At 46.4% G+C, this 13,898-nt stretch overlaps 1 protein-coding gene across 1 annotated transcript; it reads left to right on the top strand.

Moving 5' to 3' along the window:
• Positions 1–812: 812 nt before the first annotated feature.
• On the top strand, positions 813–3,571 carry LOC142585264 (uncharacterized). Its single transcript, XM_075695885.1, has 2 exons — positions 813–1,026; positions 2,430–3,571. Exons 1-2 carry the CDS (start codon positions 1,018–1,020, stop codon positions 3,312–3,314), a joined length of 894 nt encoding a protein of 297 aa, XP_075552000.1. The 5' UTR covers positions 813–1,017; the 3' UTR covers positions 3,315–3,571.
• Positions 3,572–13,898: the final 10,327 nt, after the last annotated feature.

Raw genomic sequence — 13,898 nt, 5'->3', positions numbered from 1 at the left:
GCCGAGGTTACGCAGTGCCAGCGCAGCGGGCCTTAATAACGTAACCTAGCTACACGACGCCGATTAGCACTACATGCCGTGCCGTTAGATGGACGGATTACAGCTCGCACTGTAGAGCTTGGCTATGAGCTTGCGAAATACGCGACCGGACGGTACGCGGGCAATTGAACTAAGCCGGAACGTGACGTATCTGGGGCCTGTCGCGAGGAGGCAGCCAGGTGTGGGCGAGGGACGCTAATCAAAGCGCACTCATTGGCTCCATCGTCCCAAGGAAGGGGGAAAACCAGCCTGTTCGCGGATAATGACTCTCATCGTTCCCTCTAGCTTTCTTTCTTTTACTCAGTGTTTTCTTTTTTCCGGGAATTAACCCGGCGTTTGGGAATTAGAAGAAATAAAGAACGTGGCCGTAGGAGAGGGAGTGGCCGAATCGCGAGTGTGTGTGTGGGGGGGGGGGGGGGGGGACACGGAGTGAGCACGCTTCTTTGCATGAGTGCCCCGCGCGTCTGTGTCGCAGGTTTAACGCATTGGACCAGCTCTAGAAAAAGGTGACCTTGCGAACGCGCTGCTTGGGCAAATGTCGGCGAGAAACTTAATTCTTCGTTACGGGGCTTCGCTAAACGGGCACTGGGGGAGGGGGGGAAACACAGGTAGCGGAACGAAGCAAACAAGCGAACCTCAGCAAGAGAGGAAAGAAAAAAATAAATAAAAGGAAAACCGCGTGCGTGTCGGCTTTCGTGCCGTAGCCGCGCCCCCCTCCAGCAGCCCGGCGAGATCCCCCTCACACGTGCACCTTATAAATATCGCGAGGCGAGGCTCCGTCCGGGGGGAAAATTGGTTGATACGTGTTGTCTTCTTCCGGCGGTGTGTGTGTGTGTTGCACGTGGTGCGTCTGTTGGCGAGGAGTATTCAGCGCCAGGTTTCCTGGCTCTCGACGACAGTTGGCGACGTCTTTCTCGCGCGGCGTCTCGTCTTAACGCTCGTCGCACCCCGTCGTGTTGCGTGACATCTTCAGCTGCCATGGACAAGGTGAGAGCGTGATGAGTCTATGCGTCTTTGAGGAGTGTTGCAGCGGAGCCGCGCCCTTCCGCGCTGCGAATCGGGAACTTAGTGTGCCCGAGCTGGCAGTGTGCATGCGGCAAAAGTAAAGGAAATCGTGTGAGCTTTGAACGACACGTTTATTGTGAACTTGCAGAAGATATATTGACATTCGAGCACCTAGGTTTCGGGAGAAACGAGAGAGCGCCCACTTTTGTCTTGAGAAGTTGCGTCGCAGCGAGGACCGTTGGATGAAAACGACGTAAGACAAGCCCGCTATGCTCGTTCGCGCTTCTTAGCTCGATTTGCATTGATATGAGCTGGCATGTAGGAATGTAGCGATAGAGGCCGTCATGTATTACTCTGAATATATAACCGCGTTTGCGTTTGCCTACAAGCAGGCCGTTGTCTTTCGGCATGAAGCCCCATTAGGTGATAGCTAATGGGCCTTCATGCAAGTTCCACATCCTCGAGATGGTCGATGCTTCGGCATGAAATTATTTTCCTCAGTTACTATGGCATGTTATTGAAATTATTAGTTTTTTTTCTATTTTATCTATGGTGCATACCCTAGGTCTAAGATTTATACTTCATGCTAGGCCACCTGTCTGATGGTGAACTAGGTGTCTCCGATACGTTGTTGTAGTTTTATCCACAAGCTCAGCACTTTTGTTGTGTGTCATCGGTTGTCTGGCTCTGCCAATCAGATATTTATTAAGTGCCAAGCTAGCGCTAAAGCAGAACGAACAGTGTGAGCAAGTTAGCTGGCGCCCTGACGCTTTCAGCAATATCTTTTGGTATTCGCTTAATAATCAGAAAAACTGGCCCGGGCTCGCAGCCCACACCAGTGGACATTAAAGTTTCGTCTCTCTCTCTCTCTCTCTCTCTTATAGCAACGATTGAGAATTGGCGCGCGTTGTAGGCACACAAATACTGAAAATTTATTGAGGATACTTAGGCCGCGAAAACGGTTTGGTTTTCTGGACATGCTGGTCGTTTTCCAGGTAGCAAACTGACCGCGTGTGTTACTGCAATGGCTGGAGTTGTCTTAGTAGTAAAAAATTGACGTCATAGGCGAAAACGTTCAGGAAAAAACACGTCATTTTAATGGGCCCTTACATAATTGTCCGCAGCTTTTTTTATATATATAACCGCAGTCCATAGCCATGGTTCTGCGAAATTTGTCTCGGGCCGGTAATGCTGTTTTTCCCACACATCACTACGGCATCACTACTGCCCACCGTCAGCTGTCTACGTTCTTTTATTGTAATCGTGCTTGTTTTATTTTTTACGCTAACGTTCGGATCGCTTTTGGAGCGTCAGATACAGACAAGTTTCGATATGACGATTGTTTGTGATATGTGAAACTTCATTGCAATTATTTTTCTTTCCAGCTCGAAATCGCTGTTCTCTTGGCCGTGATGTCAGCGGCGCAAGCCTACATCATTCAGCACGTGAATCCTTACTCGCATGCGGTACCCGGGAAAGTCTTCGTCCCTTACCCGGCCTACTTCGGCCACATACCGTTCGGGCACCCACATGTCGTGCACACGCCGGTGTTCGTCATAGGTCACGCACCTCATCCTGCCGGAAAGCCCTCGGTTCCTGGTTCGATACCCGGCCACCATCCGGGCAACGTGCCCGTTTACCCGCCGCACTTTCCCGGGGTACCGGGCGTGATTCCTGACAGCGGACCAGGAATCAGCATCCCGCCCGCAGCCTACCCGAGGCCGGACGGAGCACCACACCCAGGTGGCGCTCCGATACCGTCGGGCCCGGAATGCACGCTGTGTAATGCCGGGGGTGGTCGAGGTACCAACGGGAACGGTGGGCCGGTACCGACACCAGACGAAGGCGGCCGGGAAGACGAGGGTCCCATGCCTGGTGGGGAGACGCCCAGGATGGGCGTTCCAGACGGGGCACCGAACCCGGAGGAGCCGAAACCGGAAGCACCGAAGCCAGAAGAGCCGGCACCGGAAGCCCCAAAGCCAGAAGAGCCGGCACCGGAAGAGCCAAAGCCAGAAGCACCGGCACCCGAAGAGCCAAAGCCGGAGGAACCGGCCCCGGAGGAGCCAAAGCCTGAAGAGCCGGCCCCGGAGGAGCCAGCAACAGAGGAACCGAAGCCAGAAGAGCCTAACCCTGAGAGGGAGGAACCAAAGCCCGAGGAAGAAAAGTCTAGCGAGGAAGACGGAGCCCAGACGACCGAACAAGCTTCAGTCGACGAACCCGCTCCTGCGCGTCTGCTGTTGCCCAAAAAAGGTGGTACGGTCGTTCGATAGCCGGTATTCTAATGGTTCGTACGCTTCGGACTTGCGCAGGCTGCGAGTGTCGAGACTGTTTTTTTTTTCACCGTACAAACGTATACGCGGACGTTGTTCGTCTCGCATGGGCATCTTGTAAGTCTAGAAGGTCTGCAGGTTTGACCAAAAGCGGGTATGCACCTGAAATGCCGAAGGCCGTCGCAGTGATATTTAAGCTTGGAACTCCGTGTCGGGCATTACGAAAATGACTAGAATAAAAGCGGAGTTGAAGCCAACTATCTGTTCTTTTTTTCTTTTCAATCTTCTCAGCGTCTATCACCCAAATCTAAACCCGTTCCTAACCCTACCTCAGACCCGTTCCTCCTTTCCTAGCGTCGCGTTCACATCCCTGCGTCCTTTTTGAGGAAGCTACCTTGAATAAAGCACAGGTTTCTTCTCAAATGAATCTGCTAACGGTGCCAACATTAAGCCAACCTTGTTACACAACACTTAGATTGTGAACGTATGTAATATCAGATGTCAAGGGAAGGAAGTCTGCTGGACATGCACTAATGCAAGACTTTTTCGATTTTCTCATGTTTCTTCGAGCCAGAAACTTGTATGTCGTTACTCTTTTCTTTTCTTTTTCTGATGGGCCTCGTTTTTAGTACTGAGCTCCCTTAAGCTATGGATGGTGGAATGATTAAAAAAAATGCAAATTTTACTTCCTTTGAAACGTACTTCTAATTCCCCTAAAACGGGGCTAAATGATTTTGGCAAGCTTTATTAGATGCACAAATAATAGCAAAGGTCAGCACTCTTTTTCTACTTTTTGTAGAAAGCTGGCAGATGAATCTGCTTGAAATGTTACTGGCGCTGTGGCAATACCCACCACCGTCTCCTATTTTGTACATGTTTGGATTCCTCGAGAAAATATGGTTAGGTAAGCGCGCAAACTGGCAATGAAAATTTTCCCTTCTAATATTCTTTTACCTTTGAGGACTGTACATGAAGGCTGTTAGATTCTAATGTGATATCTCAGGCATAAGATTCCAATCTTAATATCGAAAGAATAAATGAATACTAGAACTTTATTGGATAGCCGTTTATCCTAGAGTAAGGTGCTCGTCAATAATCCATCGTGAAAAAGTAAATGAGGCTATTAAGTCAACCGTCCTCGGAATGTATTTCAGAAAGATTTCCTAGTTTTCCAAGGTGTTCTAATTGAACTAGGTGAGTACTTCTAATGTTTAGGAAAAGGTATGAGGTATGACCTCATACCTTCTAAAGGTATGAATCAAAGGACCATCATTTCATGGATGGTCCTTTGACGTTCACAAGAATAGCCAAATGGTAATACATCTTGAACTTAGGTATACAAATGAGCAATACTTTGACACCGTCACTAAACTGCATCACCAAAGAAGAAAAAGCCAGCAGGGATGAAACAAAGGTGAGATATTAGTAGCAGAAGTCTGCACACAGATGTTATTCTCATTTAGTCCAGCCCGGGGGGTAGCTTTTATTAAATCGTTAATTGTCCCTACAGTAATAAAACACTTCATTGTCTAGAGATATATGAACAAAAACAAATATGACCAATCATAAATTATACAAATGTTGCCTGCTGATAGAACGAAGACATTGCTTATTGCTTGCCGGGCGCCCGTTATAATCGCTTTTATCATGTTTGGACAGATAGGTTCCTCGAAGCAATGAAGCGGGCAGCTCTGGCAAGATATGCCACTGGTCGTCAAGAATTTGATTCAGTGCAAAATATTGGCAAAAATATTCTGATCAGCTCATTAATTTCTTCTTGGTCATTTCCTAAGAATTAAGCCATTGTAATGGATAGTAAAGAAAGGTTCTAACCTTGAGAATAATTGAATGATTGCCTCACTTGAGGCAGTGAGTTTTCCGACAGTTAGGTTCTGCGCGTTCTTCAAACTCTCGATAGAGCTTTTTGTCACTGGCGCCTATGTTTAGGTACAGAATGCAAGCAAAGATACTGAATTGAATTCTTGGGTATTACGAGCCAAAACAACCATTTGATTTAGAGGCACGCCGTAGTGGGCGCCCCGGGATAATTTTTGACCGCCAGGGGTTCTTTAACGTGCCCACAACGTACGGCACATCGGCGTTTTATTATTTTTTTTTTTCATTTCGTCCCCACCGAAATGCTTCGATGGCCCTGATCACGCGGTTCCCGCTTCCAGCCGTCGCCTTCATGTGAGATGGGGACGGGATTCAAAAAGTCCTGTCGCAGAAATCTCTGTACTTCTTCACGAACGCCAGGCAGCAACATTTAAGTCTAAAGTCATTTTGGAAAGCGTTCCTTCGTTAGTAACTAAGTCGAGCTTTGCAACATAAGTCGTCCTATATCAATATATTAAAATGCCTCACGAAAGCAGAAAACACAATCGCTTCGCTGTCCACCTCACGGAAGTTAGCGAACCTCTGCGCAGTAATGGCTCAGCGCTCACGCTCGCGAGGCCGAGGAAGTATTTGCAACGGCTACGTGTCCGCGTTGGCTCTTTCAGCGGCATCTGTCGGCAAAAACCGGAAAGGCGCCACCCCTGCGCAAGCGGTGGCTGCTCGTCGACAGCCGGGAGTCCTCCCGCCTCCGCTACGCGTCGTGGCTGTGCTCAACTTCCACCGCGGAATGCCCTACATCCAGCCCTTGCTGGCATCGCCCGCGCTCTTCGAGAAGCGCAAGCCGGACCGAACGGCGCACGAAGGTCGCTACGCGTTGGAATACTTCGTGCCGGCCCACGGACCGCTTGTGCCTTACGCCACGGGTGTCATTCAGGGACCAGTGAAGGCGCTCGTGAGGCTACAGGGATGAAGAATAAACTAAACGTGCATGTTCGCGTGTCAACGTGTGCGTGTACCATTTTTAAGCCTCGAATGCCTTTTGTGAACCACAAAAAGCGGCTTCGAACATGGAGTGCAAAGTACACAAAGAGAACTTGAAACGAAGGGAATCCAAGTAGTTAGGTACATCAAAGAGGTTTTACTTGTACAAATTGCGAGAAATGTGATAGAGCCGCTCCAATAAGACACATGATATTTGTCTGCCTGCGATATGCTCTGCAATGAGAATAACTAGTAGAGCGTTTGGCCAATTTCATAAATCAACATTTGTCTAAAAGGATTTTATTGGGACCTAGATCGGGACCCTTCACGTGGGTTTGATGTTCTAAAGGCTCTCAGAAATCCTTGCAAGAGAGTGGTCTGGATTTGTGACCTTATAAACCTTTTCGGTGTTCAAGCTTATTCACCACCGTTTTCGCCCTCATCATCACTACTTTCCTCCATTTCTCTCTTTACTCCCATTTACGTTTACCAATGCTGAGTAGCTGGTCAGAACTTAGATTCAGGCCGACGCTTACCTTTTGTACTATAATATATATATATATATATATATATATATGTGTGTGTGTGTGTGTGTGTGTTTGTGTGTGTGTGTGTGTGTGTGTATAGCGCTCTCGAGGTTCTTCCGTGTTAAAGAAGAGGGAGAGCCTAGCAAATTTATTTAGAGCAAATGCAAAGATAGTCACAATATTGTAAATACAGGAGCGTCAGAAAAGAAAGAAAAATTGAGTCATTCCAGCTTGCTCACGTAATTCCTAACATGGGATGCGACATCCTCGTTTTGTCACTGCCACAGCAATTTATACCAGCGTCGAGAAATGTGCAAACAGTTATGAGTGATCGAAATGTGTGGCGAATCAAGTGTTTTGGTAAGACACTATGATACCATATTAGATAGGTAAGTATTCATGCACCTACTCAATTAACAGAGCACAGGATCTTTCTGTATTTCTATATTTTCTTCTTTCTACCTCCCAGTCCTCCATCTCGCTGTCTAGCAAAGCGGATTTCCCGTTCTGGTAACCTCCTCTACTTTCCATTCCCGCTCTCTCTCTGCTAACAGAGTAGCGAGCTACGTGACGATGAAAATACAGGGATTTCGCTTAATCATGGCTTGGCGGATTGGACTTGCGGTCGGTGAAACCACATTTTGATGGCGACAGATTGCGAAAACAAACATTGTGTACCCTGGCTTCTGTTCTTATTCGGTAAACCCATTTATCCGATACTAGTCCAGGACCCTACGCTCGCGAAGACCTAGCACATTAGCACGTAAGCAAGTCGAAGGTCAAACCAAATCTTCTTTATTAATTCACAAGGTCATCTTTCTTCACGTTCTCACATTTCAGCCATCTTTCTTTTAAATGAGTCACTCTGCGAGGGAACTTAAGTGCTGCGTTCCAGCTGCTGCCAAGAATTTTGCTTCCTGCGAGCTTTCATTAAAAAAAAAAAACCCTAAGTTCTATGCCATGATCATTTGAGAAGCAGTACATGCGACAAAAATGCAAACATTTATAAAATAACAAAGTGACAATCTGAACCGCATTAAGAGCCCCTACAACACGTGTGGTGCGCTTCATTACGAATTCGCACCGGTATACCTCAAGCAGCTATCAGGATTTTGTGCGCCGTCCGAGCGTTCGAGGTCTGTCGAACGCCACCGCACTTTTCGAAAATAGTCCGCTTCGCTCTTATCCTTCTTGAGTGGTTCGTTTTCAGCCACATTTTTGCACCCTTGATTTTTAAGGCCCTAATGTATTGCGGTCACGAATACTGCTTTCTCCATGACGGGCCACGTACCACCGAAAGTTGTTGCTCCTGCCACGCTTTCAGTATCACAGGGCGGTGCACCTCAACGAAGTCGCTTTCTGGCAAAGTTCCAATTTTTTCGCATTTAAAAACAACGTAACTTAGGTATACACATGGGCACAAGAAGCACAAAGTTACGCAGACTGCGAACCAACTCAGCAAGCTTTTGTTCTGGTGGTACCTTTAATTGTTACCGAGCCAAATAAGAGTGCTTGAGAGCTGATCGATGCTTTCTGTTCCTGGGTACACAGTAGATTACATCAGAAGCGAAGACAGAGACGGGCAATCCTGGATTGCAATCTAACTCGCAATAGAGATGCTTTATCCCCGCGTTTTACGTCACACCGCTGCACAAAGTGCAATCTGCTACAAGGTGCAGAGAACCGGGTGTATCATTGTAAAACCAAGTTTGGCCATCCCATGCTGATTTATTTCATGAGATGCGCATATGTCAACAGAACTGCAAGACTTCACAGATATGCACACAAAGAAAGCCGCAGCAGTGGTGGACTCATCGTGAAATAAATTTATTCGGCCTTGGGTTTGCTTTTCTGGCCGTAGGTGTACCTTTAGTGTACAAAAAAAAGTTGTTTTTAGGCATATATAGAGCTGTGGCGAAACCTGATTAAAGGGGTCTTACTGTGGCTTGTGGCGTGTAGACAAGTTTCGCGACAGGTACAAGCTACGCAGGGTCATAAAAGCTAGCGTGCTTTCCTAATTTTTCTCTTTCTTTTATTGTTTACTTAACATTGAGTTGAGAGAGTGGGGAATGCACACGTCTTAATGTGTACAGTGGTCAGAAACACGTTTACATTTGTTCCCTCTTTCTCAGCACGCTACTGGCGCTTCGCGAGTGGGGCAGATGTGGCAGTATTTCGAATTGATATTTGAAATGCAGTTTATTGTTGTGGCTCTGTGATTGAGCTGAAAAGAACAGCGTCACTAGATTTGTTACGTGTGCACTTGATGTTTGACGAAACTGCCGGTCACGATTATATTGCTTTTCCGCGAACTTTAAGCTTCTTAGGACCTTGGGACCTAATTGCACTATACTGAACTCGTAATAGAAGGAAATAAACTAGGGAGAGATGTGCTGTGTTTTTGTGCGCCAATGAAAAAGAGACGTTCCTAAAATTTCACCACAGCAGTTGCGTTTCCAAAGCTAACGCCAATTTCAATTTTTCTGTAGCATTGAGAGCACTCACATCATTTCCCGTTGCTAGATTCACTTCAGTGTATATACACCTCGGATGCAGTGCATGAATCGTAGTAAATTAGGAGCGTAATAGGCATTCCAAAGAATCCATCAATTCGACATGCAGGAATTCATCGAGAAGCCATCAATCAGCGCATCTTTCCTCTCTCTCGGCGGCGCGAGTAATAAAGCGCCATGTCCCTGGTAACGCCTGCGAAGCTTTAAAAACAATCTGGTGCAACACACTATTAGCAAACCTATACGATACTCGACTATGTGTCCTCTTCCGCCATTAACACAATTTTTGTGTCCTAATCACTTTTCTTATTAGGAAAAGGAAATATTATATCAAGTCAAACAAAAACAAGAGAGAGAGAGAGAAGGATGCATAGAAAGGCAGGGAGGTTAACCAGAGGCAGTTCCGGTTGGCTACTCTACAGAGCGGGAAGAGTTAAGGGGGATAAAAAGAGAAAGAGAGTGGAAGGGGGAGATAGTGTCTGATGTTAGCTAGGACACCCTGTGTTGCCACAGTCTAAAAGTTTCAAGTCTCCTTTCTAAGACTAATAACCTCAATATGCCCTTGCTATAGCGTCCTTGAAGTGACACGCCTCAATGGACAAAGGCGGCTGCTTGAAGTATTAAATCGATCTGGCCATGGATAAGGCAGCGAAGCATAGGAATTACCTAAGACACGAGGGACGTTTACTTTTTCTTCGCCCCCCGCATCTTTCCACTGGCCATCGCGAACAGTGTTAATGCTCTGGGGACCCTGCCCATAGCTTATGAACGCTTTCCATTAATTTCTGACATGCCTACTTTCCTGTGAGTTTTCTTGTCGTTTTCAACTCGAGCATTTTATTATGAAAGACCGTGCCTCTGCCTTTCCTGATACTCTGGCCACGTCTGCCCTTGAGTTCGGAATGAGCCGTACCGGATGGCTGCGTATCGCGAAACTTAATCGACTAACTCCGAAGCGGTACGCATACGCGAGGCATAGATGACCGAACATTAGAGCCAAAACGTGGCCCAGCTGCTTGGACAAACAGGCTCAATTTTCTCGCCACCCATGTTGATGTTGTGGTCTCCCACCGAGATTTCTGAGGCGATTAATAACTCAGCAGGACTCGGTGACTACTGGGAGCAGTCCTGGCTGGTCCCACGTTGCTTGTGCCACTTTTATAGTACATATGCTTCAGGCGACAACTGCATCCTATATATGCAGTAAAATGGAGAGGATCCAAAACAAGAATACGATATTAGCTCCTTAACGTTGCTGCTGGACATCAGCAATTGTCATGTAATTGAAAATTATTGCTTTAGTTAATCAAACTTTCGTGATAATGCTTTTAATTAGCAGCATTAGAGGAGGTGCTCCGATTACCGATTTGAAACTTGTTCGTGCTAAAGATAGGTCCGCTTAATAGGGATACCGAGACTAGGCACAAATTTGATATGCTCTTCCTTGTATTCAGTAACTAAATAGGATGAATTTACACGTAGTCTCTCTTTCTTTTAGGGAATCATTGGAGGAAGGCGTTGCGATGAATGGCAACGTATTACGCAAGAGCCTTGGGAACTAATGTCTCATAGCTGGTGTTTGTTAATGAGAAAGTGAGGTGAGAGGAAGGGCAAGGAGGTTAACCAGTCTGGTTTACGACTCTGCACACGGGCAAGATTAGAAAGGGAAGAGAGAAAGAATGTGAAAGAAAGGACGCATGTTGCACTCATACACGAGAGCGCACCAAGTCTATAAGTAGTCACACAGATTGCGATTGATCAACATCTGGGAATTTTCGCGCCAGTGACGCGCACGGCCACAGTTCAAGTATCTTCGCTTGCATTTCATTTATGTGGAGCTACTTCCAGCACTTACCCGCTCCATTTCAGTGATTGTGCTAATCGCACTGATACTACTGTTAACTGTTATTTACTAATTCAGCTACCTCGCACTGTAGCCCCCCCCCCCCTGTAATGTTCTTCACCGCTAAGAATTTCTTCCTACAAAGCTATTGTATTTGTGCTAACACAAAACACACACACAAATATATATATATATATATATATATATATATATATATATGAATAAAGGGAAAATCAGACATCCACCCGTTCGTATCAATTGCTCCGAACGGGTGGATGTAGCCCGTTCCCGTAGCCCGTAGCCCGTAACCCGTAGCCCGTAACCCGTAGCCCGTTCGTAGCAATGCTACGAACGGGTGGATGTCTGATTTTCCCTTTATTCATTACTTCTCTCCACCTTGCGGGTTTCCGCAGAACTCATCATCATCATCATCATCAGCCTAGTTACGCCCACTGCAGGGCAAAGGCCTCTCCCATACTTCTCCAACAACCCCGGTCATGTACTAATTGTGGCCATGCCGTCCCTGCAAACTTCTTAATCTCATCCGCCCACCTAACTTTCTGCCGCCCCCTGCTACGCTTCCCTTCCCTTGGGATCCAGTCCGTAACCCTTAATGACCATCGGTTATCTTCCCTCCTCATTACATGTCCTGCCCATGCCCATTTCTTTTTCTTGATTTCAACTAAGATGTCATCAACTCGCGTTTGTTCCCTCACCCAATCTGCTCTTTTCTTATCCCTTAACGTTACACCTATCATTCTCCTTTCCATAGCTCGTTGTGTCGTCCTCAATTTGAGTAGAACCCTTTTCGTAAGCCTCCAGGTTTCTGCCCCGTAGGTGAGTACTGGTAAGACACAGCTATTATATACTTTTCTCTTGAGGGATAACGGCAACCTGCTGTTCATGATTTGGGAATGCCTGCCAAACGCACTCCAGCCCATTCTTATTCTTATGATTATTTCCGTCTCATGATCCGGATCCGCCGTCACTACCTGCCCTAAGTAGATGTATTCCCTTACGACTTCCAGTGCCTCGCTGCCTATTGTAAATTGCTGTTCTCTCCCGAGACTGTTAAGCATTACTTTAGTTTTCTGCATATTAATTTTTAGACCCACTCTTCTGCTTTGCCTCTCCAGGTCTGTGAGCATGCATTGCAATTGGTCCCCTGAGTTGCTAAGCAAGGCAATATCATCAGCGAATCGCAAGTTACTAAGGTATTCTCCATTAACTTTTATCCCCAATTCTTCCCAATCCAGGTCTCTGAATACCTCCTGTAAACACGCTGTGAATAGCATTGGAGATATCGTATCTCCCTGCCTGACGCCTTTCTTTATTGGGATTTTGTTGCTTGCTTTATGGAGGACTACGGTGGCTGTGGAGCCGCTATAGATATCTTCCAGTATTTTTACATATGGCTCATCTACACCCTGATTCCGTAATGCCTCCATGACTGCTGAGGTTTCGACTGAATCAAACGCTTTCTCGTAATCAATGAAAGCTATATATAAGGGTTGGTTATATTCTGCACATTTCTCTATCACTTGATTGATAGTGTGAATATGGTCTATTGTTGAGTAGCCTTTACGGAATCCTGCCTGGTCCTTTGGTTGACAGAAGTCTAAGGTGTTCCTGATTCTATTTGCAATTACCTTAGTAAATACTTTGTAGGCAACGGACAGTAAGCTGATTGGTCTATAATTTTTCAAGTCTTTGGCGTCCCCTTTCTTATGGATTAGGATTATGTTAGCGTTCTTCCAAGATTCCGGTACGCTCGAGGTCATGAGGCACTGCGTATACAGGGTGGCCAGTTTCTCTAGAACAATCTGTCCACCATCCTTCAACAAATCTGCTGTTACCTGATCCTCCCCAGCTGCCTTCCCCCTTTGCATATCTCCTAAGGCTTTCTTTACTTCTTCCGGCGTGACCTTCGGGATTTCGAATTCCTCTAGACTATTTTCTCTTCCATTATCGTCGTGGGTGCCACTGGTACTGTATAAATCTCTATAGAACTCCTCAGCCACTTGAACTATCTCATCCATATTAGTAATGATATTGCCGGCTTTGTCTCTTAACGCATACATCTGATTCTTGCCAATTCCTAGTTTCTTCTTCACTGTTTTTAGGCTTCCTCCGCTCCTGAGAGCATGTTCAATTCTATCCATATTATACTTCCTTATGTCAGCTGTCTTACGCTTGTTGATTAACTTCGAAAGTTCTGCCAGTTCTATTCTAGCTGTAGGGTTAGATGCTTTCATACATTGGCGTTTCTTGATCAGATCTTTCGTCTCCTGCGATAGTTTGCTGGTATCCTGCCTAACGGAGTTACCACCGACTTCCATTGCACACTCCTTAATGATGCCCACAAGATTGTCGTTCATTGCTTCAACACTAAGGTTCTCTTTCTGAGTTAAAGCTGAATACCTGTTCTGTAGCTTGATCTGGAATTCCTCTATTTTCCCTCTTACCGCTAACTCATTGATCGGCTTCTTATGTACCAGTTTCTTCCGTTCCCTCCTCAGGTCTAGGCTAATTCGAGTTCTTACCATCCTGTGGTCACTGCAGCGCACCTTGCCGAGCACGTCCACATCTTGTATGATGCCAGGGTTAGCGCAGAGTATGAAGTCTATTTCATTTCTAGTCTCGCCGTTCGGGCTCCTCCATGTCCACTTTCGGCTATCCCGCTTGCGGAAGAAGGTATTCATTATCCTCATATTATTCTTTTCCGCAAACTCTACTAATAACTCTCCCCTGCTATTCCTAGTCCCTATGCCATATTCCCCCACTGCCTTGTCTCCAGCCTGCTTCTTGCCTACCTTGGCATTAAAGTCGCCCATTAGTATAGTGTATTTAGTTTTCACTCTACCCACCGCCGATTCCACGTCTT

Source organism: Dermacentor variabilis, chromosome 6, assembly GCF_050947875.1.
Source record: "Dermacentor variabilis isolate Ectoservices chromosome 6, ASM5094787v1, whole genome shotgun sequence".
NCBI classification, from domain to species: Eukaryota; Metazoa; Arthropoda; class Arachnida; order Ixodida; family Ixodidae; genus Dermacentor; species Dermacentor variabilis.
This window is presented reverse-complemented; position numbering and strand designations above follow the sequence as displayed.